At 39.3% G+C, this 26317-nt stretch overlaps 2 protein-coding genes across 12 annotated transcripts in view; one reads left to right on the forward strand and one right to left on the reverse strand.

Annotated features, from left to right (window-relative positions):
* Positions 1–273: 273 nt before the first annotated feature.
* ttc21b (tetratricopeptide repeat domain 21B) lies at positions 274–18572 on the reverse strand. Of its 3 annotated transcripts, none has more exons than XM_061841987.1 (29): positions 18400–18572; positions 17498–17581; positions 17281–17391; positions 17036–17202; positions 16827–16949; positions 16525–16682; positions 16025–16109; positions 15773–15871; positions 15492–15684; positions 14239–14336; positions 13916–14116; positions 13687–13816; positions 13453–13610; positions 12735–12959; positions 12431–12669; positions 12229–12301; positions 10919–11029; positions 10698–10836; positions 8963–9069; positions 7116–7304; positions 6830–6940; positions 6665–6746; positions 6190–6340; positions 5913–6074; positions 4948–5143; positions 4445–4669; positions 4233–4353; positions 4068–4135; positions 274–3989 (listed from the first exon to the last, which is right to left on the reverse strand). In XM_061841987.1, exons 2-29 carry the CDS (start codon positions 17502–17504, stop codon positions 3912–3914), a joined length of 3807 nt encoding a protein of 1268 aa, XP_061697971.1. In that variant the 5' UTR covers positions 17505–17581; positions 18400–18572; the 3' UTR covers positions 274–3911. The 3 variants fall into 3 exon arrangements, with proteins under 3 accessions (XP_061697971.1, XP_061697970.1, XP_061697972.1); XM_061841986.1 differs by having other exon boundaries at positions 17498–17627; XM_061841988.1 differs by lacking the exons at positions 274–3989; positions 4068–4135 and having other exon boundaries at positions 4445–4497; positions 17498–17627.
* A 125-nt stretch (positions 18573–18697) lies between these two features.
* Positions 18698–26317, forward strand: part of LOC133512711 (tetratricopeptide repeat protein 21B-like) — a 39946-nt gene continuing 32326 nt past the window's right edge. For 7 of the 9 annotated variants that reach the window (XR_009798267.1, XR_009798269.1, XR_009798268.1 and 4 more), the window contains exons 1-18: positions 18698–18890; positions 19806–19935; positions 20739–20849; positions 20921–21087; positions 21162–21284; positions 22290–22447; positions 22578–22662; positions 22852–22950; positions 23041–23233; positions 23298–23395; positions 24105–24305; positions 24369–24498; positions 24582–24739; positions 24881–25105; positions 25236–25474; positions 25684–25756; positions 25838–25960; positions 26070–26208. Coding sequence is in view for 5 of the 9 variants with exons in the window: in XM_061842612.1 (XP_061698596.1) it covers positions 18867–18890; positions 19806–19935; positions 20739–20849; positions 20921–21087; positions 21162–21284; positions 22290–22447; positions 22578–22662; positions 22852–22950; positions 23041–23233; positions 23298–23395; positions 24105–24305; positions 24369–24498; positions 24582–24739; positions 24881–25105; positions 25236–25474; positions 25684–25756; positions 25838–25960; positions 26070–26208 (2476 nt within the window). In the remaining 4 variants the exon portion in view is untranslated. The remainder of the gene's footprint in view (positions 18891–19805; positions 19936–20738; positions 20850–20920; positions 21088–21161; positions 21285–22289; positions 22448–22577; positions 22663–22851; positions 22951–23040; positions 23234–23297; positions 23396–24104; positions 24306–24368; positions 24499–24581; positions 24740–24880; positions 25106–25235; positions 25475–25683; positions 25757–25837; positions 25961–26069; positions 26209–26317) is intronic. The other 2 variants (XM_061842613.1, XM_061842616.1) reach the window with 2 other exon arrangements.

The following is a 26317-nucleotide window of genomic DNA, read 5'->3' on the forward strand; positions in this document are numbered from 1 at the left end:
GGCAAAAATGTATTTCCAAAACATGCTAACAGACCCAACAGACACAACATAATCAATGATGCAACTAAAAAGTTCTAACATGTGTAAACTAGAATAAATATCTTGTTTAACGAATATATCTGTAACAGGATAATTCAAAGCTAAACTATCTTTGTAAATGGAGAATTATGACAGATGTTATCTTTGAGCTCATCATATCTATCGTACAAAGTAGCTAATTATATGGCCAGAGGGTCTAGGCTTGAAAGACACTATGAAAATATGACACATAAAACAATACAAAAATAATCTTTATTTATTGTGTTTTGGATATTTACTTTACATTGGAGATGAATGATAAAAAAAATACAGAATTTAAAGTAAACTATGAAAGAACTACCTTCAACTACATGAGCCGCCTGTGTCACATAAGGGTATATACTATGGTTACAAAAAGTCTACAGACGTTTGTTCTAATGCCATATTTTTAAACTGTATTGTAAAAAATAAAAACTTACCAAATTTTTTCCACTAGTGATGTGACCTACAACCTGTACAACCACAAAGCTGACAGGCTTCTTCAGATAGAATGCAAGTTACAGTGCCCTCCGTAATTATTGGCACCCCTGGTTAAGATCTGTTAAAAGCCTTAAAATAAATTCAGTGTTTATTGCAGAAGAATACTGTCACACTGAAAGTTTTAGAAAAATGTATCCTTCAACTCAAATGAATTGTAAGAAAATAAAAAAATGCCTGACTAAAAATAATTATTTTTCATATGTAGTATGTATGTTTCATATGTATGTAGGAACATTTAATTACTCATTCATCACTTCCTGTTTCCCTGAGGTATAAATATGACGTGACACAGAGGCCATTTCTCTTATCCACTCTTAAACATGGGAAAGACAAAGGAACACAGCATACAAGTGAGGCAGATCTGCGTCGACCTTCACGGGTCAGGCAGAGGCTACAAGAAGATTGCCACTCAACTGCAGCTACCCATATCCACTGTGAGAGGAATAATAAAGAATTTCAAAACAACTGGAACAGTGGTAAACGAGCCTGGACGAGGACCCAAGTTTATTTTGCCACCACGCACAGTGAGGAGAATGGTAAGAGAAATCAAAAGATCTCCAAAGCTCACTGTTACAGAATTACAACAAATGGTAGCATCCTGGGGTCACAAAGTCTCCAAATCAAATCTGTCTACACGCCAACAAGCTGTTTGGGAGGCTGCATGGAGAAAACCTTTCCTCACTCCCAATCATAAAAGCAAACGTCTGGAATTCGCCAAGCGGTATTGGGGCTTCAACTGGGACCGTGTGCTTTGGTCAGATGAGACCAAGATTGAGCTTTTTGGCAACAAACACTCTAAGTGGGTCTGGCGTGCTACAAAAGATGCGCATGCTGAAAAGCACCTCATACCCACTGTGAAGTATGGGGGTGGGTCAGTGATGCTGTGGGGCTCTTTCGCTTCTAAAGGCCCTGGGAACCTTGTTAGGGTGCATGGCATCATGAATGCTTTGAAATACCAGGACATTTTAAATCAAAATCTGTTGCCTTCTGCCCGAAACCTGAAGATGGGTCGTCACTGGGTCTTTCAGCAAGACAACAGGGTTCGCACGTGGCCCTAAAAGTCCCTAAAACCCTCTAAATTTTCGAAGGTGCATTTAGGGGCTCATGAAAGTCCTTAAAAATCCGTGAAAACCGGTCAAGCCCCTAAAAAGGCCTTAAATTAAAAAAAAAAAAAAAATCAAAGGGAGGAACTCTACCGCCAAAATTCTCCCTAAAAAAAACATCTTTTATTTTAAAAAAAATAGCGATCTGTCTGGCGTCCAAAACAGCCGGAAATTGTCAACGGAAGTCACCGTGTTGACAACTTGTCGCCATCTTGTCAATATTCCATTGTTTGTTTCAGTGAGTAGGCATTTCACTTCGTCTTCGTTACGACGTAGCGTAGTTCTTTCATAGATCCAACTTGTATCATGGGGAAGTGCATTTTTCAATATACTTGGGTTGAAAGTAAGGAGTTCGGGAGCTGGGTTCGTCCAGATGCAAAAGATCGGCACATGTTTTACTGCCATCTGTGCAAGCAGAGTTACCAGCTTGAAAAGATGGGCATCAAAGCGCTGGAGTCGCACCGGAAAAACAGGAGACACGCTGATTAGGCGAAGAGTCTCTCATCTTCTGTTGGTATGAATCTGTTTCTAAAATATCAAGATAGTGAAGCATCAATTTCAGGCAGTGGTACTAGCAGTGCATGCGCACCTACAGTTGTCCAGTCATTGACTTCAACCAGCCGGAAGTCAGGGTTTATGAACGTAGTTCAATACATGAAGACGGACTCGTTAAAGGCAGAGATCGTGTGGACTTTAAGAGTGATCTGCAACCATTACAGTTACAAATCTTGTGAAAATAATTCAAAAGTGTTTGCAGTCATGTTCCCAGACAGTGACATTGCTAAAAACTACCACTGTGGGGAAAGGAAGACTTCGTACCTGGCTACATTAGGCATTGCTGCCCACTTTTCATCTGTACTTCCTCAATGCCAAAAAAGCCAGAATAGAGACTGACATCTTCTTTCGGCTTGTCCCTTCTCAGATGAACGCACATATATGTCTGGCACAATTTTTACGCCGGACGCCCTTCCTGACGCAACCCTTCTCAGGGAGTGGAGGCCCCAGTGGGATACGAACCTACAACCCCTGGTTTACCAAACCAGTGCTCTACCCACTGAGCTACAGGGAATAGAGACTGACATATCTATGCTTATTGAGAAGGCTGACAGGCTGTGTGAGGAGGCAGAAGAAAAGAGGAATCTGAGGTTTATCACCTAGGCCAATGCACTCAGAGGCAGAGCAAAGGACAAGAGAGCCACTTTGGCACCTCTGCGGCAACAAATAGAGGAGGCGCTGGGTAGGCTCAAGAAGCTAGAGTAGGGGTGCTAAGACAGACATCAGTAGAAGACATTTGTGTATATAGTTGCAATTGTAGTTAGAATCTGTTTTTCTGTAGACTGTTATGTGAAGACATTGACAATGGTCATATCAATGACAACTACCACAAGGGGCGACAGGTGATCACTGTCACAGGTACTGAGGTACTGGAACATTTGATGAACCAAGAACGGTTGATGGCACCATTGGATGAGTCTTTTTTCCTTCCTCTTGATTTCCCACGATGGCCCTAAATTTTTCGTGTCAGCCCTAAATTTTTTCCGTGTCGGCCCTAAATTTTTCGTGTCAGCCCCTAAGAATGCCCCTAAAAAGCCCTTGAAATTTTTGGTTCAGACTGAACCCTGGACAATGACCCTAAACATATGGCCAAATCTACATAGAAATGGTTCACCAGACACAAAATCAAGCTCCGCCTATGGCCATCTCAGTCCCCAGACCTCAACCCCATTGAAAACCTGTGGGGTGAGCTGAAGAGGAGAGTACAGAGGAGAGGGCCCAGGTCTCTGAATGATTTAGAGAGATTCTGCAAGGAGGAATGGCTAAAGATCCCTCTTTCTGTCTTTTCCTATCGTGTGAAACATTATAGGAGAAGATTAGGTGCTGTTTTGTTGGCAAAAGGGGGTTGTATAAAGTATTAACACTAGGGGTGCTAATAATTGTGACACACATTATTTGATGTCAAATAATTATTTCTTTATGTGGGATTTTTTTCCCCCACTGAATAAATGCACTTGTATTGAAAGTTGGATTTTTCTCTTTTTTTCCATTAAGGTCCCATATTATTTCGAAAAAAAATATTAGAAGCTAAAAAACACATCTTAACCAGGGGTGCCAATAATTATGGAGGGCACTGTATATGCCACATTAATGGTTGGACAATTTCTGAAGTCACAAATATCCAGAAAGTAACTGCAAAATGTTGAACCAAAGTTTTAGTGTTCTTTTATCCATACTTAAACAGGTGTTCAAGATCTAAGGTCTTAAGGCAGCACGAGCTTTGTCCAAAATGTCCTTCCTCATTTTTGGATAGTTTGGATGAGCAGCAAGAACCTGTGAATTAACGGACATGATTTGTGATTACTAAATAACAGGAAGTGGTCCAACTCTAAGCACCGTGCAATATCTCACCTTGTGGCAAACATCGATGGCATCAAAGTGGCGCTTTGCTTTTAAGTAGTTGAAAGCAAGCTTGTATCCTGAAATTAGATTATTATTTTTTTAAATCTAATCATCTGAAACCAAATGTATCTTCATAACTAGAAGTGGACAAGGCTGTGATTCTGGTCAGCATACCGATGGTTGGGTTGGACTGATTTCCATATTTCCAGGCCAGTTCATAGTTGAATGCTGCATCTCGGAATGCCTGCTCTTTTTCCATTATAAAACCCCGATACTCATAAGCTTTACAGCATGACTGTAGAGAAAAAAACAAGTTCAATTCTTCCTGTTCAACATTCTTGATTATAAAAAGGCTGTGCATGAATAATATCAATGCACTGGCAGACCTTGTTATGGTTGAGACATCTCTTTAGCAGGTCATCTGCCAAGTCGTACTTCCCTGAATGGATGTAGATGTCAGCCAGGAGCAGCCAACTCTTCTCAAACTCGTCAGCATCAACAATATTCCATGTCATCTTTGCTATACGTTTCAGTTGGTTCCTGGCTCGAGGAGTTTGTTTTAACATCATGTATGCCGTTGCCATGGCTAACAATGCTGGCACGTGGTCTTTCTAAATTAAATACAACACCCTGGTCAAACAGGATCAAAGCAGCAGCAGGACCAACCCAATCGCTTCTTATCTGGTAACCAATTTCATAATCCAATCTACAAACCCACCATAACATTGTGAAGGCAGCTACTTAATCAATTTTTACCTAGTTTACCAATTTAGCCCTCGTATAATGGGTGATAAGAGACGGTGAAATAATGTGCAGCAACACCTGTTTTGCTTTTTTTTAACACTGGGAAGGATGCTGTCACTCAAGCATGTCATAATGGATTACTCACCTCACTGGTTGCAAACTCAGTGAAAACAGCGAGCGCTTTCTCAATATTGCCTTTCTGTTTAGTGGCCAATAAGCAGTAGTTCTCCAGGATACGGAGCTGGATATGTCCACTGGGTGTCTGCGGCTTTATCTCCTTTACAAGTCTCTCGGCAGTTGTCACTGCAACCTGCTCCGTCTCTTTCTTCTCTGTCGAGTTCCTGAACAGACAGGTTGACACACTTTGGCGTTTTTAATTGAGACTTTTGAGTTACATCATAGGAGGTTACAGTAAAGTGGCACCTTGAGACACAACCTGCGGTTTTAAGGATACAAGATATCATTCGGCAGATTTTGATTTTTGCCTTGACTTGTGAGGGCGAACCTATGACAGTGCTGTATGGTTGCAGAGGACTGAACCCGCTACACAGCAAGCAGTCATAATTTGTCATTAAGTCAATTTTTACAAGAGCCTGCAAGTGGTTTATTGCCACTTATAGATGAATGTTACTGTCAAACTTAATGTAGAAAAAGAAAATTAGACGTCTATTATTGGACCATTAAGCTTAACCTTTAGCCAACTAGCTTAAAGCAACAAACAATGGAAAAGGTCATAGACACAGGATAACCATTTGCATCTATGTGGAGTTGCTATAACCAACACATTTCACAATCCATATTTGAACACAAATGGTGCAGCAACAAAGTCAGGGGGACTATATTATAACAGTATTCAGTCATATATTCCTTATCCTCTGCATAGAGAAATGAATGTTACTGGTAAGGAGTTGTGACAACTCTTCTATATCCAAGTGTGACAAAAACTTTTTCATTTTACGAGTGTCATTACTATCAGTTTTTAAAAAAGTATTATAATTATATAGCTCTATTTTTGTCATTAATAAACTTACATTATGACATAAAAAATAAAACCTCTTATCTCAAGGCACCACTCTCCTGAAAATCTTTTTCAGGTACTTTTCCACTCACCCAACTTCCCCATCTAAATTTTCAAATACTTCTCCTCCCATTGTGTCACTGTCAGGATTTAGGTAGATTTCAATCATGTTATAAATTGCATTTTGACCCCAATCATTGTCCTTCCGTGCTTGGTTGAAATGTCGCAGAGCAGCATTAGGTTCTCCTGTGTACCTGAGCATCGAGTACAAATTTTTGTTGAACTGTTTATCATATAAGTACAAAGCAGATGTTACCATAATGCCCCCCCCTTCCCCAGAAAAAAAACAAAACAAAACATTTGACTCACCAAAGATAAAGCCCTTTGCAGTAGTTAAAACCAGGGTCAAACCTGGCCCGAGAAGAATGTTTCTCTGCCCTATCAAAAAATTTAGGCACATCTTCCAACTTTCCTGCCCTCCTCAGCAAGTCAATGAGACGTGACAGAGTTGGGTAGTTGTCTAAAATGTAAGAAGAAAAAAAGGAATAATTTAAAATTTTAATGATAAATCTTGATATGCTTTTACAATTAACGATACACCAGTAGCATATTGGCAGATTTAAATTTTATGATAGTTGATTAAATGAATGCATTCAGAGCCACACTAAAACATTATGGCTTCCTTTTTAAACCATGTATCATGCCACTTTTTCAGTTCAACAACTGCTATGAAAAAGGTAATTAAAACAAATAAGATAGTAGTGGCCCAAGACCGAGCACAGTCGTACAAGTATATAATAACTGAAAAATGTACTGAAAACTGAAAAACGTGTGTATTTTGCACCTGGCTTACGATCCAAGAGTTGTTGATAGCGAAAGACAGCCTGCTCATAGTCCTGTCTCCTGAACATAAGGTCAGCCATCATCTAAACCCAAACATCGTAAATAAGACTTACTAATATATTCCAAACAGATAATGGCCAAATAAGAAGTGAAAGACTTAACACACGATAGTTGCATCTTCATTAAACTGGTCGTTCCTCAAGATGACACTACATTGTTCCTGGCATGAATCAACCTCATCTATGGTGAGGAAAATCTGTGCCAACTCCAGCATCACCTAGAAAAAGTGAGTTTTGTGAAACACTAAAAACGATATATACTATTCCTCTTCTCAAATCTAACAATCCAAAAGAGGGTTAATACATGTAGGGATGATATGAAAAGATGCTCAGGCCGGTTCACCGCAGCTGCAACAGGGAGGACATAGGACGTTTTGATTCAGTAGTACGGACCTTGTGATCCGTTTCACAGTAAACAAGAGCTTCTTTGTAGAACTTGATTGCTCTCTCGTAGCCCCTCTGGCTCGTGTAGTGTTGAGCGATCTCGGCACAGATCTTGGCAGCGAGCTGCTTCTGCATGGGGATGGCGTCAGGCTCCTCCAATTCCACACGCTTTAGGACCTTCGCCTGCACATCCCGGGCCTAGAACAGTACATCATTCAATGATGAGAAAAACTGCTATCCATTATATAAACCCAATTCCAATGAAGTGGGGATATTGTGTTAAATAAATGAAAACAGTTTACATTTACATCCAAGTCGTGTTCAACCTTATATTTAATTGAATACACTATAAAGAGAAGATATTTATTGTTCAAACTGATCAATTTGATCGATTTTAGCAAATCATAATTAACGTACAATTTTAAGACTGGAACACGTTCCCAAAAAGCTGGGACAGGTGGCAAAAAAGACAGAAAATTGAGAAATACTCATCAAAAACCTCTTTGGAATATCCCACAGGTGAACAGACTAATTGGGAACAGATGGGTGTGATGATTGGGTATAAAAAAGGCTTCTCTGAATTGCTCAGTTATTCACAAGCAAAGATGGGCGAGGTTCATCTCTTTGTGAACAAGTGTGTGAGAAAATAGTGACTAAAAAATAGAATAGTTTAAGGACAATGTTCCTCTATCTACATCATCATCATCTATGGCCCATAATATAATCAAATGGTTCGGAGAATCTGGAGAACTCACTGCATGAAAGAGGCAAGGCCGAAAACAAACATTGGATGCGCGTAACATTCGATCCCTCAGGCATTACTGCATCAGAAACCGACATCAGTATGTAAAGGATATCACCACATAGGCTGAGGAACACTTAAAGGAACCAATGTCAGTGAATATACTTTGCCGCTAATTTCTCAAGTAAGACTTAAAACTCTACTATGCAAAGCAAATGGCACCCAGAAACGCCGCTGACTTCTCTGGGCCTGAGCTAATCTAAGATGGACTTGTGGAATGTGGAAAAGTGCTTTGTGGTCCAACGAGTAGGAAAAGAACCATCCGGATTGCTATGTTATGATGCCAACAGCATGGGTAACTTACATGTCTGTGAAGGCCCCATTAATGCTGAAAGGTACATACAGAATTTGGAGAGGCATATGCTGCCATCCAGGTAATGTTTTTTTCATGGATGCGCTTATGTATTTCTGAAAGACAATCTCAAACCACATTCTGCATGTGTCACAACAGCCTGGCTTCGTAGTAAAGGGTTAGGTACTAGACTGTCCTGCAGTCTACACCTGTCTCCTAGTGAAAATGTGCGGCACATTATGAGGCATAAAATATGACAACGGAGACTCCGGACTGTTGAACAGCTGAAGCTGTCCATCAAGCAAGAATGGGAAAGAAGTGAATTACCCACAAAGCGTTTATTGAACGTAGTTAAAAGAAAAGGTGATGTAACACAGTGGTAAACATGACTCTGTCACAGCTTTTTTAGAATGTGTTGCAGCCATAATATTCTAAATTGATTATTTTCTAAAACCAATCAAGTTTATCAGTTTGAACAATAAATATCTAGTCTTTGTGTATTCAATTAAAAATAGGTTGAACATGTTTGGAAAAATCATTGTCTTCTGTTTTTATTTGTTTAACACAACGTCCCAACCTCATTGGAATTGGGTTTGCAAAACATAACTGAATGGCCGTGAATATTTCATTCAATGTATTATGCACACATTACTAAATGAAATACTAATGCGTTTTCTAATGGAGACCTGTTGAGAGATAATGGTATAATTAATCCAAAATATCAAATCTGAATCGAGAACCCAACAAACTAGGACCACTTACTCTTTGTAGGGATGTTAACGCTTCCTCGGTTTTATCAACCTTATTTTGGACCTTTGCCAACAGCATTAGATAGCGGCAATCATCTGAGAGGGCAGTCAGTTCATTCACTTTGTTGGAAGATTTAGAAAAAAAAAAAAAGGAAATTACAAAGAAGTCCATTACCATATAATTCCATTAAAAAAAAGAGCTGGCCACGTTTACATGTAATTTTCTGCACTGGATATTTTTTATTTTATTTCGGCACAGGCAAAAAGTGGTTTTCCATACAAAGCATTACGTCAATGTGTGAGATTGGAATAGAAGCGCAAAAATGTGATTTTATCACCATTTTCCGAGGCGTAAGCATTAGTTTTGCTTCGTCAATTAATTAATGGACGATTGAGATTGTGGAGAATTTTTCAAATATTTTTTGTTTTATGTCAAGTGAATATAAAAGAAAACTGGAATTGTTTTTCAACTTCATCTATTTTCAATCAAGGAAATGTCAACTTCCCATGCCTAATCTTAATTTGACACAGCACAGAGAAGTGTGTTGTTAGCAACACCGCCAAATTTGAATGATTAAACAAAATGGCAAGTATATAAAACGAGACTTCAAAATCATCATCACCCCTCTTAATTGCTGTGGGTGTGTGTGCTGAATTTGCTGAAACCACGCCCCACTCAACTGGCAAAAGTAAATCAAATGCCACTATTACAACCTGGTAGTATGGACGCTATTTTGTCTAGAATTTTTATTCTGCTGAGACATAACTAACTACGTTTGACTCCTGAAAATATATCTTAAACTCTCCGGTGCCTACAATATTCAGGCATACAGGCACTCAAAAAGGGTTCACAAGCACGAAGGCCAAATACACGCTCGCTATCTCCTCTGACTTCTCCCCCACCAACTTGCTTTTCTGACTTCTGTCTATGACATGCACATACTCATAGGCGACAACAAGGCCATCTAAAGCAACCACACCAGTGCAAAGCCCACACAATGGTTGTCAAGTATAATTTTAAAGAAAAACAAAAACTCCCTAATTGCTCTTCCACCTTTCTCTGGGTGATGTGTGCACACTCACGGCCAATGATGAGGCAACACAAGTGGACTCTCTGAAGGGAAATTTTATTTACAGGGTGTAGTCATAACTTTCTAGAAAACTGGCCATCGCAATTATGCCAGAAATGTTGATGGAAATGAAGGCACTTAAAGGTCAACTGACATCCATATATACATTTTAAAATAGATATTGTTATGAAAACTACATATACTATTATTCGTGTCAATGTCTATCCGAAAAAAAATTGAGCAGAGAACGAGTCATTCATGCGCAAAGTTCCGGAAATCTCACTCAACATCCCAGTGGCAGCCATATTGCCTGAAACGTCATTTGCAGATGTCACACTGGGACAGTCGCCATTGAAAAGACGCCTCCTGCTATGTTAGATGAACAAGAGAGATTTTCATATTTTTCTAACGCCCCTTCTGAGACTGAAGCTCATTTCGAAAAGAACATCTCAGAATCGAGTGAAGTGACCAGGGCATTATTACCCTATCATTTTGAGCCATATTTAGATTATATGCGGATCACTTCTAACTTGCCCAAGTAAGTCTCTCTCTTTTGGCCCTGCCCTCCCATATCTCCCTGAAAAAAAGTGTGTAAAAATGAAAAGAGTGTAGATCCACTTTCCTGTTTTCCCTGCCAGGGGTCTGTTGTGATGTGATGGTGACACTGCGTTGTGTTACCTGGTTCATGGGAGAGAGAATCATGCAGAAGTCTCTCACATCGCTCGTATTGTTTCATCTTCATCAGCAGCTCGGCCAGGTCATAGCGCAAGAAGTTCTGTTGCTCAGATCTTAATGCAGCTTCATAGTAATGTATTGCCTGTGTAAAAAGAAGCTTTGTGTCAACACTGTGATCTTTCTGAGAGGCAATCACGGGTATTCCTGTAAATTTTGATACAAACCTTGGCGTAAAAATGAGTTTTAACCAGAGCTTTCCCAAACTTGCTTGCAAGAGCACCATCTTTGGGGTTTTTCTCTAGAGCATGCTCATACACCTCAATTGCTTTTTCTGGCTGAGGATCAACACAATAAACAATGAGTGGTATCATGCTTTAACCTTAAAATGAATATGTGGATGTTTCTGAAAATTATTTTCAAAGCTGCTTTAAAAAAGTGAAGGAAATGAATTAACTCTTGCACAGTTCACTCACGACTCTTTTGGTTTGTTTTTAAGTGCAGAAGATAATTCAACACAATGTATAATGGTATGATGATCAATGATATTGACTAAAGGAGAGCTGCCAACCTATAAAATTTCACGTACAGAAGACTTTATCCAAATTTATCTGAATTTCCCTCTTTCCAAAATTTTGTCAAGAACATTACTCTGTCTAGTCAAAACTGAATTACAAATATCTGCAACGTAACTTTGCTTAGTAAAATTGATGTCACTTTTCCATCAATGTTGATTTTCTTTTTCATTATACGTCTACAATTCAATTGCAAGGATCTCGCGGCAAATTAGAAAGGTCAGCAAGGGAATTGTACATATCAATAATTCCAGTTTGAGATACCTACAACATCAATTTTGAATAATTATAATTCCAGTCACTGATATCACAAACATCATTTCAGAGTTAAAACTTATTTTTTAGATATCTGAAAAGAAGCATGTAGCCACTGCATCTTGAACTGTGGTGAATTAATGTTTTTTTTTTTCCCAATTGGAATTATGACTAAGCAGAGGTTGGCATCATATTCCACCATAATCCTGGGAAAAAATATCATGGTATCATGGTAATATATATCTAAAATGTATTATTTTGTAATAGTTGGGTAATCAACTTTTTTTCCCCATTAAATACAACCTAAGAATTACAGATATCTGCAACAAATATCCTGTCTAACTATTAGATGTTAAAAAGGCTTGCCATAGAATTGTAGTTTGTATTGGATGACCAATATAAAAAAAAAATATGGCAGGGGGTGGCCATGAATACCCACACATGATGCCAATGCTGACTCGCCATTCAAATGTGTAATGTAGTTAAATGAAGTTTGACTTGAGTTTCAGTTACCTTTTTCTCAAATACAGTACCTGTAAAATTCCAAAGTACCAACAACTTTCACGTTATTTTTCAGGAAGTATATGATGAGTAAATTCAGTAAATCAGTAACTGGGTTATAGTTAAAAATGTACTTAAAACTGAATCAAATGAAAGTACTTCTAAAAGGTACATAAAAAAACAAAACCATCAATTATTGTACTTACCTCTAAAATGTGCATGTAAGCATCCCCTAGTAAGACACATGTCTGAGGACCACGTATTTTATCCACCATTTCCCTGAAGAACAGACTAAGATTACATCAAATACATTCCTAATAAAACAAAAGCAAAAGTGTCTGTATACTTTCTCACAACTATAAACATTCCACATTTACACCATGATCTAATTTACAATTTACTATTCACCTGTAACAGCTCACATACAGATGTTTATCCTTTTTGTGGTTCAGGTAAATCTCTGCCATTTTCTCTTTGGCTTGGATGTAATACAGCTGCTCAGGTGTAATGTTTCTGAGCATGCTCAGTGCCAACTCTGTGTCACCTCGAAGCAAAGCCAAGTCTGCATTGGCAATAGTGACACGGAGCTCTTCGGGTGTCCCTGAGAACTCATTAATGGCATCCTGCATTACCTTGGCTGCTTCATGCTGTAATATTAAATTGGTCTATGAGTTTACAAACAATGGAGATTACAACTATAAATTCATTATACCTGTTCTCCATTTTGCCACAAGGCCTCAGCTAACTCCAAAAATATAGACACAGTGTCGGCAGAACTCAGTTCGATCTTTTTGTTCTTGGACTTAGCTGATGATCCAGCCCTGCAGATCCCAGGAAGACTCGTTGCCATTTGCAAAATTTGAATAGCCTCAGTAAGTTCACCCACTTTTTTCTTTGTCTGGGCTTTGATCAGGAGATACAAGGGATGTTCTCGAATCTGAAATGAGCAAGTAGCTTATTAAAGCAAAATGTTTTCTCTGTGTCATTTACGAAAGATGGTTTGTGGATTTAATACATTCCATGACTGAACAGAAAAGTTTGCGAACCAGTATAATGCTTCCCATTAAAAACGACTGACAATGCCATACATCTGATTCAGAAATTTGAATGAAATTTTATTAACCTAATTTAAATTAGTGTGTGTTTAATATTCATTATTAACATTATCTTCTAACTCAACAAGATCTTTGAAAAAATGCACAAGGGTTTTAAGAAGCTCTCTGTAACAAAAAGATTATCTTTTTTTTCTGGTAACATATACAAACGCATAGTATTTTTGTGTGTTCTTTGTCCAATTCCTGTATCGTGGACAAAATACCTTGGTAATATTTGATTGCTGGTGAATTGTTGCATATTTGCTAAAGATGGAATTACTTTGCTCATATCATGTCACTGTAGAAAATTGTGATGGCAATGAGAATGCTCTTAACCTCAAAGTTATGGCTGAGGCAGAGTTCAAGCGACTGGGAACACGAAGTAAAGCTTCCCCGCAACAAGTGGATTTGTGCCATGAGCAGATGAGAGTCCATATGAGAAGGACACTGTTCCAGGCAGTGATGTAAACTGCTCTGAGCACTGTCAATGTCTCCTGAAAGGACACAGACATGCAATAATTCAAAAGTGAGTTCAAGAAAAACTGAACACATTTAAAATGCAGTGCTCACCAGACTGAAATCTGACTTTGGCCTGCAGATAGACTCCTTGAAGGAGGCCTGGCACTATCTTGACCACCGTATCCAACAATGCCGCACAGTGCCTGAGTTGAGGAGCAGGAGACAGCCCCTGAGCTGGAGGCTAAACAGCATCAGCCAAAAAGAGAATGTTACAAAAATAATTTTAACACAAACCTTCAAGGTGGAAGCTTAAACCTCATCGTTAATTAATAAGTTGTACCTTAGTGGGACACAGAGCAAGGTACTCCTTGACAATCTGTAGCAGGAAGTCAGGGTTCAGCTTCTGAAAGTACTCTGCACCCAGAGGTAGACCCTGGAGAGTAGACAAGTGGGTTTCCACGGCGTCGTTCAGGAGCTTGGTTACCTCTTCCTGGGAGTTGCGCTTTTTAATTGCTACAAGCGCACGCAAGTAGAGGATGTCCTAATGAGATGGGGACCAAAAATAAAGTATAACTAGACTAAGATGGAACTCAAGAGCAAATGCTCTATGGTGGACAATTATTGTAAATAGCATTTAAATGGCATTATTTTTAATAATAATACCCCTGATTTTCCTATGGATTGTTGAATTTCCGTAAGAAATTCCAGTTGTTGGTCTGCATCATCAAGGCGGCCTTCTATCAGCTGGCATCGAATTATACCTGCGCAACAAAATGATAATAGACGTACACTGTACAAATCAATGTAAAACCTCTAGGTTTTTGTGATGTACAAAATGAGACCAATACAAATCATATAAAAATAATTTCCACCATTAGTAAAATAACTAATAGTTTGCAGTTGCACAAGTGCGCACACCCACTTATAATTGGGGCTGTGCCTCCTTCAGAATTAACCAGTCAGATGTAAATTCATCTTAAATGGCGGTCAGTGTACAATTTCCTCCATTTACAGTGGCTTTGTTTAAGCATAAATTCATATCAGTTGTTTTAATAGGCTTTTCCAGACATTTACTCGCAGAAGCTTGAAGGTTTTATACTATCACCAACTGGTAATGGGAACTGTTCAGAATTTGATACCACTTGACGAAGGCCTGAATTCTCTAAGAAGAAATACATTTCTAAAGCCATCATCATGCTTAGCTGTAGGTTTGGTGTTCTTTTGGTAATAAGCACCGCTGTGTTTGCCCAAAACATAACTTATTTTCCTTTCATTCTTTTGGGAGATTTCCAGTGTATTTTTGCAACATTCTCAAACCAAGGCTGAACTTTTTGCCCATAATTCGAAAAGGTATGTTTTGGGGGTCCAGAAACATAGCCAGATATGTGTAGCGAGAATAACATAATACTTCGGAAGTGTTTTTCTTTCGCTGTAACTGCAGCCTTAGACGTAATGGGAGGAATTACAAACATTTCCAAATCGTAGTGCGTGTTTGCACAAGACCTTGAGGCGACTGCTACAAAGGAACTAAATATCCAGATTAAATATACATTTAAATGTACATGGGGTTAAGTAGACACTTTAAATGGTGGCAAGTGTGTGTTGACTCCCACATAAGCGTTTGTTGTGTTTGGTAATTAACATAAACATGTGTTAGGTTAATTCTCAATACAGCCACATCCTCAGTTATGCATTATGTCAGTTATTATTATTTGCCTTCTTAAAAAGGTATCTTTTTTTCAATTGAGTTGTCCGGATCTTAGGTTATACTGGTGGTGGGGAAAAAAATGTTTTCAAATCATTTATCTTTGTTTTTTTTATAATGAAAAAAATTGACATTTGAAGAGTAGTGTGACTTTCTGTAAGTCATCATTTTCCTGTGGATCTCTGCGCCATCTTTAGTCTTTGCAATTTACCAGTCAGTGCAGAAAGGCTTGTCTCATCCAAAGTCATAGCTGTCTTGTACCACTTTATGGCCTCCTTGATTTTACCCTGAAGAACCATGAGGAAGCCAAGCTCCGTGGCTAAATCCGAGTTCCCTTGTGTCATGGAGTTGGCTTTTTCCACCATTCTGAACACCTGCTCGAGGATTTTGTCATTTCGCCCACACTAGGAAGAATCAACCCATCATAATACATTGTGAAACTCCACATAAGACAAAATTAAAGCAAAACCAAACAAGAACAGTATCTCTTACAACTCGGCTGAATGGGAGAGACATTCTATAAACAAGCTCTGGGTTGCGTGGTTCCAACAGATCCAGACTGCTGTTGAGGTTGGAAAGGTGCTTGATTGACTGCCAACAGAAGTAGAGAAACAGTACAAATAATGAAACTTCAAGGGTACTTTAATATCCTATATAACAGCTGCATATATTATTATTCTGGGATTAAGGTCGTGTTTGCTATAGTTGTGAGCTCCACATTTGAACTATTTGAACCTACTGTACCTCAGCAATATCTCCATTTTTGCATAAGGAATGCAGTGTTAGCATCTGTAGTGCATCCAGGTTGTTTTTATCCATTTGTAAAAGTCTGAAATGAGACATAGCAAAATGTGAATTGAAGGGTTATGTATTCAATAATTGCTAATGACATTAACGAAAGAATAATAAGCTTCCAGTAAAAAGTTGGGATTTTAGAGTAGCTATGAATGGACAATGTTGTGGCGCCATACATTTAAATTGGGTAGCATAGCATTGTAAAAGCAGAAGGGTGAGCACAACTGGTGTTTTTACACTTGAATTTGCAGCATGTTTTCATACAGGGTTATTTTGTATTGTATTTATTTGTATTTGGTTTTATTTTAGATTTGTGGGTTGCAACTAGGTCAGCATTGCAAATGAAAATATGTTCTCAACTGCCTTACCTGGATCTAGTAAGGTTCAATAAAATGATACAATCATGATGAACTTATGTGGGTGCAATGACAAAAATTTGAAATCCTTACCTGATTGCTGCCTCTGTGCTTTGCTCCCAGTCTTGGAGGTTTAAAAACAGTTTCATCTTCTTAATAAGAGCAGGCAAGAACCCAGGGAAACTGGCAATAACCTTGTTAACCACATCTAATGCTCCAGAATAGTTCTGACGATATTCATAGTATTGCGCCTAGGAGACAAAAGACATCCCATTAATCAAGAACAGCAAGAGGATATACGCAAATACAAATGTTCAACGAATCTTCACATCATAATATCTTGAACTGTCGCTAAGGAATGCAATTCAATAGCAAACAATTTCTTTCAAGCTCACCTTTCCCATCAAAGCAAAAATATCTGTTTCATCCCTCAGCCCTTCATCAAAGTATTTTCCAGCCTTTCTGGCATATGCATCTTTTCCACACGTCACATCTATCCATCCTTTCAGAATTATACCCTGGAGAACAAATTTGTCATATTCTTTTCACAGGACACAAACTCCCAAATGTTTCACTTGCTCTAGCAACAGCATGGTTGTCTTACCACTTTGGAGCCATTGGAGAGTTTGATCATTCGCTCTGTGTATTCTCTCGCTTTATCATTTCGGCCTAGTAGCCAGAGAAACATACCGGCATGGTAAAGACTTTGGGCAGAAGCACTTTTGCGATTCTCCTTGATTTTAGCTTCAAGTTCCTGTATAACGTCTCTGTCTGGAATGACAAAAACAAGTTAAATTTGAACAAAATGTATTCATTTAGATCATGAATAAAAGGACTTTTTTGTCTTACCTGGTTTTGTCTTTTTCTTCTCAATATAGACAAGTGCCATGAGAGTGCACAGAGACACATCTTGTGCATCTTTCAGAGTGTGCAACTCTGCTGTAGCTTCTTGAATTGAATCTGTGGTTCATTAAAAATTAAATAAATCTGTCAGGTAAGTATGCATATTGAAAATAGACACTTATGTAAAAGGTTATGTACTGCTCGCGTATTGTGTTTAGTTTACCTTGCATGAAAGAGCCATATGCATGGAAGAACGTGAGGACAGGGTCACCTCTGAATTTTGTCAGAGCAGATGCTGCAGCATTCACTGCATGGTTAAAATATTTTTCATTGCAATAATATCTGATTAAAGCCTGAGAATGAAAAAAAAACTGTGAATGAAAGTACTATTTGGGTGATGTGAAGAATTTAGTGTATTTAAATAGACTTTTTAAGTGTCTATTATACATTTGCTGCCTATATTTCAAAACAGAGATCTCAACCCTCCTTACATTGTCAAAAAAGCATTACTTTGTTCTCCAGAAGTCAATGTAAAAAACAGTCAACATATACTTATTGACAGTAGAAGCTAAGTTAATTTTTCTTTTTACTTTTGCACTTAAGTACATAAGAGTCACTTCTTTTTAAGTAGAAGAGTTAAATGAGTCAATATTTTCATTCAACAAGTATCTGCATTGATCTAGGATCAGTGTATTAATGTGTATTTTTCAGTTGTTTAATTTAGCAGATACAAAGGTGCAAACGTATCCAGGTGCTCATTTAAGGACGTGTCAATTCAGCCCTGATTTTTTTTCAAAGAAAAACAAAACAAAACGAAAAAAAAATAGCTGATGACTTAAGTAAATTACTTTTAATTTTACACAATTGTCCGTACTTTTACATAAATACAGTGAGAGTACCTTTCCCATCTCTGTAAATGTTCACAGCAAACGCACTAAAAAATACTAGAAAAGACACAAAACGTTGTGATGAATATTGCTCTAAATGACCCAAATAAGAACGCCAACTGGCTTGTTAAAAGTTTGTCTTGAGTACAGCGAATATTCGTAATTTGATCGTAACACCCCGTACATACTATACTACGCGACATCCATGTGAGTCAAATGAGTCAAAATGTTTCCTCACCAATGCTGTCTCCTCCTTCTCCATTTTGGCTGAAAAATGCAGTGCGTGTGCAACAAGTGATGTGCGAATGCGATCTTATTCATCCATGTGGCAGTAGCGTTTATAATCAACGACAACTGAAATATCACAAGTCTATGTTGTGGGACCGATCGCCATTTTGCGTTTCCCCTTGTCGCGTCGCCTAGGTAACAGCAGACTTCTCGTTTTCTTCTTCGTTGTTTGTTGGGGTTGACAAGGGAGACACTGTCACCCACAGGAGAAAGTAGAAAATACAAGTATCGATACCAATACTGTACTGCAAATCTAAAACAGAAACGTCTTTTATCGACGCGTCATAGGTTATCGCAAAAAAAGTGGCTTTGGAGTGAAATGCGAGTTTAATATAAGTACGGTATAGCCGTGGAAGCACACGCATTTTACACTCATTCCCACTTGAGCTTTATGAACCTAAAGGTCTGTCACCCAAAATGGAGAATAAAGACACAGCAATGGTAAGCAGATATTATTTTAGGTTTATATCGTGTTTGGAAGTCACCACGTTGTAAAGCAGTTTACATGTAGCTCAAGGTCATCCACAAAAAAGTATCCTCTTGCTTATTTTATTTTACTTTGAGAGAGTAATTAATGAAGAGGGAAATGAAGTCGAAATTTGTGTGGTTTTAATTGTGACTAAAACCTACAATAGAGAAATTTAGTGAAACTATTACCACATAGTCTATGAATGACTAGCTTTATTGATAGTACTTTGAGAGTAACTTAAATTACATGAGGAAAACAAAAATACACAGGTCATCATCATCCAATATCCGAGCCGCTTATGCTCACAAGTGTCACAGGGGTGCTGGAATTACAATTGCAGTTTAGAGTCTCCAATGAATGAAATCGAATATGCAAACGCCACACAGGTCGGGCCAGGATTTGAACCCCACTCTTGAAAACCGAAGGAGATACTCTGACCAGTCACTCACCATACCGCCTATTTTTACCATCTATCCATCCATCCATTCATCTTCTTAGCGGCTCAGATAATGGATGGATGGACGGATATACTTTTGAAATGATATGGAGTAGACCTTTTGTATAATTTCATTTTTGACAATTGAAATGTAAGTGCGAAGGTATATGCCTTAATGGGAATACGTCATCGAGCTAGACAGACGAGGGGCTCATTTGTTTTTGTCAAGATGTTGATGAGCCTATGGAGTACTTTAAATTTAAATTTATTCAAGTCCCCAGGAATGTATGCAGACAACAAAAAACATACAATATCTGCAACACCATTGAGTAAATTTTATGGCAGGACTTTCTGATTTCCATCACTTTGGACACATAAATTATGGGTGCTTATTTCATCAGCTTTGATAGTACTTGCTATAATCTAATAATGGGATCTTTTTTGTTTCCAGGCTTTGATTAGATATTATTGCAATGAAAAATACTTCAATCATGTTGCGGATGCCACAGCAACTGCACAGAAAAAATTTCGAAATGAGCCTGTCTTCGGTGTCTTTCGTGCCTACGGCACTTTAATGCAAGGTGAGAATCTTCTTCTCCTTTCGGCTTGTCCCGATAGGGGTCGGCACAGTGTGTCATCTTTTTCCAGCCTATCTTGTGCATCCTCCTCTCTAATACCCACTGTCCTCATGTCCTCCCTCACTACATCCATCAACCTTTGCTTTTGTCTTCCTCTCGCTCTTTTGCCTGGCAGCTCCATCCTCAGCACCCTTCTACCAATATAATCACTCTCTAGCCTCTGAACATGTCCAAACCATCAAAGTCTGCTCTCTCTAACCTTGTCTCCAAAACATCCAACTTTGGCTCCCCCTCAAATGAGCTCATTTCTAATCCTATCCAACCTGTTCACTCCGAGCGGGTACCTCAACATCTTCATTTCTGCTACCTCCAGTTCTGCTTCCGGTTGCTCCTTCAGTGCCACTGTCTCTAATCCGTACATCATGGCCTCACCACTGTTTTATAAACTTTGCTCTTCATCCTAGCGGAGACTCTTCTGTCACATAGAACACCAGACACATTTCAGCAGCTGTTCCACCCTGCTTGGACCCGTTTCCTCACTTACTTACCACACTCTCCATTGCTCTGTATTGTTGACCCCAAGCATTTGAAGTCGTCCGACCTCGGTATCTCTTCTCCCTCGAGCTTCACTCTTCCTCCTCCGCCCCTCTCATTCACGCACATATATTCTGTTTTACTTCAGCTAATCTTCATTTCTCTCCTTTCTAGTGCGTGCAAGGTGAGAATGACGTGATCAGATGAAATAATACTATTTTGTTGGATCTTCTCTTTTTGATTTGTACACCAATTTCAACATTCGATCACAGGTCAAGTTCAGCAAGCTGTAGCCGAGCTGGACGCGATAAAGGATAGATCAGATGTCTCACTCTGCTCTCTAATGGCACTCGTTTACGCTGAGAAAAAAAAGACGGCGCCAGGTAAGCCAACAAATCTGATTTTAAGAAGTTTTAACTCGGTGTGATTCTAATGGGGGTCTTTGTACTCACAGACAGGGATGTTATTCGGGAGCTTGAAACTAAAATCAGGGAGGATCGGAAATGTACATCTCCCCAGGGTCTCTACTTTGCTGGCTTGTTTCTTTGGCTATTGGGACGAAATGAAAAAGCGAGGGAATACACAGAGCGAATGATCAAACTCTCTAGTGGCTCGAAAGAGGTCAGACTAAGCTGTTTTGTGGAGGAACAGGATTGGTGGTGTGAATGTTTGAAGAACTCTTGTTTCCTTTGCAGGGGATAATCCTGAAAGCATGGATAGATGTGACATGTGGGAAAGATGACTACGCCCAAAAGGCTGGAAAATACTTTGACGAAGGACTGAAGGACAGATCAGATGCTTTTGCTCTGATGGGAAAGGTGAAACTTTAAGATGGATTCAGTTTCTAAAACACTGTTAAACGGTCCTATTTACTACTAGTCTTTATGTTCACTAAACAAAAATATAGTAGCATTATTTGTTTTTGCATCGAGATTTTATGTGCTCAAAAAACTAAGACTTTTTCTTTGAACATGACAAGCCATTATTCCTCTCTAATTTTGCGCACAAATTTGTCAAAACCTTAAATTGGATGTTGGATGTCTAACATATAACCATCTGTACCACCTACCATTGGATGGATTGTCCCAATAAAGATGTGATCACTATCACCAATTGAAACAGATTTGTGAACAATATTTGAGAGAAATAGGCCTTCATAGTCACAGCCTTGGTAAATCTTTGAGTTCAGCTTGTGAAAAATCAGAGCAAAAACCAAAGTGTTGGCATTTATATTAATGTTCGGTATAGAAAGGAAGGTGCTAGCTAAGAAAAATGTGGAATAGTGTATGTTGTTAAAACAAGTATTGTACAGGGGAATGTCTGCAGTAAAGTATACTTGTGAGACATTAGTCGCTCCATTATTTGTTGTACTGTATTTTCAAACTAATTGAAGTTGAACATACATCTGCATTGTTTTTTGTGTATATGAATTCACTCCTCTATATTGTTTAGTGGCAGCACAGTCGAGCAAATGGTGAGAGCATTGCCCTAGCAGTTGTGAGGACCGGGGTAAACCCAGGCCTCACCTGTGTGGAGTTTGCATGTTCTCTGGGGACTCGACTTTCCTCCCACATCCCAAAAACAGGCATTAATTGGGACTCAAAATTTTGACTGTGAGTGCGATTGTCGTCTGTTTCTATGTGCTCTGGGATTGGCTGGCAACCAGTTCAGGGTGTATCCCGACTCCTGCCTAATGATAGCTGGGATAGGCTCCAGCACTCCCACCACCCTTGCGAGGATAAGCGTCTCAGAAAATTGATGGATGAGTGGATGTATATTGTTAAGTTTATTCAGATTGGTTATTTGGGGTTTATCTGTCTTAGGCACAATACTTTGAATATTGTCAAAACTACACGGGAGCATTAGATGTGGTGAACAAGGTCATTGCCAGTTTCCCTGGGTTCTTGCCTGCTCTTATTAAGAAGATGACACTTTTTTTAAACCTCCAAGACTGGGAGCAGACTACAGAGACAGCAATAAGGTACACAGTGACATGGTTTCTGCCTATTGATTCTCCAAAGTTACAATTTAGTCCTTCCAAAAATCATTTCGATTGCAATGCTCATGAAGTGTAAAAAAAAATAGAAGTTGTCATCCAACTTCCATTTCAGAGTTCTACAAACAGATACAAACAACCTGGATGCTCTACATATCCTAACTCTGCATTCATTATGTATCAATGGAGATATTACTGAGGTACACAACCAAAGACATCTTTGAACTGTTAGAGTAGTAAACCATTCGTAAACACTAACTTGTTTAAACAGTCTCTCTCTCTCTCTCTCTCTCCTCTCTCTCTCTCTCTCTCTCTCTCTCTCGTGCGCACGCTCTCTCTCTCTCTCTCTCTCTCTCCCCCTCTCCCTCCCACTCTCACTCTCTCTCCAGTCAACAAAGCATCTTTCCAACCTCATAAAAAGTCTGGACGTCCAAGAACCACACAACCCCGACCTTGCTTACAGGATGTCTCTAGTATTCAGTCGCATTGTAAGACAAAATCCCTCCTGTGTATACAGGTATTTGCCGCAATTTTATCTTGTGTGGAATGTGAGCATTTGCCACATTGGTTGCTCCTAGTGCGGAAGGAATGCAAAGGTGCTTGAGCAGGTATTCAAAATGGTGGAAAAAGCCTTCTATGTGACACAAGAAAGCTCCGATTTAGCAGCAGAGTTGGGCTATATTATGGTTCTTCAGGATAAAATCAAAGAGGCCAAGAAGTGGTATAAGAAAGCCATGACTTTGGATGAGATGAGCCTCACTGCACTCACTGGTAAATTGCAAAGTGTACATGAACCCTTGTCAAGGTCTTGGTGTATAATTTTTTTACTGAACAGGTATAATTTGGTGCCAGCTGATCGAGGGCTGCCTAGAAGAAGCTGAGAAAGATTTGGAATTTCTGACAGAAATTCAACAAACCACTGGAAAATCAGGGGTAAAGTTCATGCAATTTATATACTTTTTTTTTTTTGGTATATATATTATGTGTGTCCGAAAGGTTCTGGGAATGGTGTCAAAAAAAGAGAGAGAGATTGTTTACCCAAACTACAAGTTTTCCTGTTTGTTGTGGGCCTGACGATCAACCAGCACATCTACAAAAGAGATCCTGTGATATTTGCTTGGGTTGCGAGAGTTGTGGGAGGACACCTCATGGCCGCTTCACCACAACAATGGGTCTAGTCTCAATGCCATCCTGACCATCTGACAATCCTCACCTGGCCTGGGACCATGTATTTTTGTTCATCTTTCCCAAACTCAAGAGGATCATCAAGAGGACCTGCTTTGAACATGTGGACAAGATCAACATGGCTGTGACGACGGCTCATGGAAGATCCCAGAGGAATCCTTCAAGGAATGTAAAAGCCTGTGGAAGAGAAGGCTGGCAGAGTCCATTAGTCTCCAGGGGATTACTTCAAAGGGGAAATGTTTGGTTTTGAAAATCTTTTGTGATACCAGTCCTAAACCTTTCCGACACACCACGTATTGCACATATTAAAAAGATCAGTTATCCATCAGAATAATTTGAGACCTGTGATTCTCTTCCTGCAGGTGTTTTGTCTTATCGTCTGTTCTCTGGAGACTTTATTTTTGGCAATTTCCTTTGTTAAAACACTTCTTTTTAATCGTATGTTTAATCTCATTAGGAAATCCTTTACCTGCTTGCGCTTGTGGCAATTAAAAAGTGCCATCCCCAAGAAGAGGTAACCAAGCTTCTAAAAGAAGCTGTCGAAACACACTTCTCTACTGTCCATGGTCTCCCATTGGGTGTGCAGTACTTTCAGAAGCTGAACCTTGAATTCCTCTTACAAATTGTAAAGGAGTATCTTTCTTTGTGCCCTACTAAGGTACGGTTTATGTCTTTACATTAAAGTTGTATTTTCGAATAATTTTGGCTGTTTTTGGTTCAGCCTTCAATTCAGGGCCAGTCTCCTGTTCCTCAGCTTAGGCACTGTGCTACCTTGTTGGAAGCAGTGGTCAAGATTGCACCAGGCCTCCTTCAAGGAGTCTTCCTGCAGGCCAAAGTCAGGTATCAGTCGGGTGAGCACTGCATTTTAAATGGCTGCTTCTGTGCTAATTCCTGTATTAGTAACTAGGCATACTGCACATCTCTGATCATTCAGGCGATCTTGATGCCGCTCAGAGCAGTCTACAACACTGCCTCGAACAGTGTCCTTCCCATACGGATGCTCATCTGCTTATGGCACAGATTCATTTGCTGCGCGGTAATTTCACTTTGTGTTTCCAGTCGCTTGAACTCTGCCTCAGCCATAACTTTGAGGTAAGAGCATCAGTTAAATACCACGATGGTCAAGATTCTGGCGTGGAACTTTTTATTTAGTTTGTCACAGTAAAAGACAAAATTATTTTGAATTTCAACATACTTTTGTACTCTGAGTTACGTCCAGTATGTTCATTCCAGGTTAGAGAACATCCTTTGTACCTCCTGATCAAGGCCCAAGCAAAGAAGAAAATGGGCAAGCTGGCTGAAGCAACTCAGATATTGCAAATGGCAATGAGTCTTCCTGGGGTCTGTCGGGCTGGATCATCAGCTAAGTCCAAATACAAAAAGATCGAACTCAATTCTGCTGACTGTGTCTCTGTTTTCCTGGAATTAGCTGAGGCTTTGAGGCTCAGTGATAAACAGGTGCAAGCAGCATTTGTACAAAGATTATTCCAGTGTTTTAAAGACTTTAAATTGTGCTTGGGAAATGGTAAATATTTTTTTGTTTTACATTGTTTGTATTGTGTGCTGAAATATACATGTCGTATTGCAGCAAGAAGCAGCCAAGGTAATGCAGGAGGCCATCAATAAATTCGCAGGCACTCCTGAGGAGCTTCGAGTCACCATCGCCAATGTAGAGCTAGCTCTGTTACATGGTGACACAGACTTGGCACTAAATATGCTCAGAAACATTACGCATGAGCAGCCCTACTACATACAAGCAAAGGAGAAAATGGCAGACATTTACTTAAACCACAAAAAGGATAAGCGTCTGTATGTAAGCTGTTACAGGTGAGAAATTCACCTCACGGCATCTCGATATTTCATTTGCTGAAGATGCATTGGTAGTTTCTAAACTGTACAGTAATAATCACTGACTTGTTGAAACAAAACTTGATTGAAAATTAAAACACCTCTCTTAATTATATGATACAATCCAATCCTACGGAAAAACTTCAAAATCTCTTAAACTGAATGCGCTATGTTGGTCTGTTCTTTAGGGAAATAGTGGACAAGTTACCCACTCCTCACACATATGTCTTACTCGGGGAAGCTTACATGCAGATCTTAGAGGTAGGCAGCAAAGACTGTTGGACTTGAGCCCATACAAAATAGGGTCGGCCTCTTCACTGCCTCACACTAATCTTAAAATAGTTGCACCATCAGCCAGAGAAAGCCATTGAGGTCTATGAGCATGCTCTGAAGAAAACACCGGAAGATGGCGCTCTTGTCAGCAAGTTTGGCAAGTTTCTGGTCAAGACCCACTACTTTGATGAGGTTTGTACTTGCATTAATGTTGTTTTTTTTTGTATTTGTATTTTTAAATTCAAAATTAGGATTCAGTCTCAGAGAGAGCCAAGTGTTAACACACAGATCTTTTACATAGGCATTACATTATTACGAAGCTGCACTGAAGACCGGACAACAGAACTTCCTGCGCTATGACCTGGCTGAGTTGCTGATGAGGATGAAGGAGTATGAGCGCTGTGAGAGTGTTCTGCATGATGCTCTCTCCCAAAAGCCAGGTACTTTGCAGGATTACATTGTCCTGACACAACCAAATGAACCAAGTGAAAATGTCACAATGAAAAGGTTTGTGCTGTGGAAAATAGACCACAACCCTTCTACTGAGGT

The sequence above is a fragment of the Syngnathoides biaculeatus genome, chromosome 14 (assembly GCF_019802595.1).
Source record: "Syngnathoides biaculeatus isolate LvHL_M chromosome 14, ASM1980259v1, whole genome shotgun sequence".
NCBI lineage: Eukaryota > Metazoa > Chordata > Actinopteri > Syngnathiformes > Syngnathidae > Syngnathoides > Syngnathoides biaculeatus.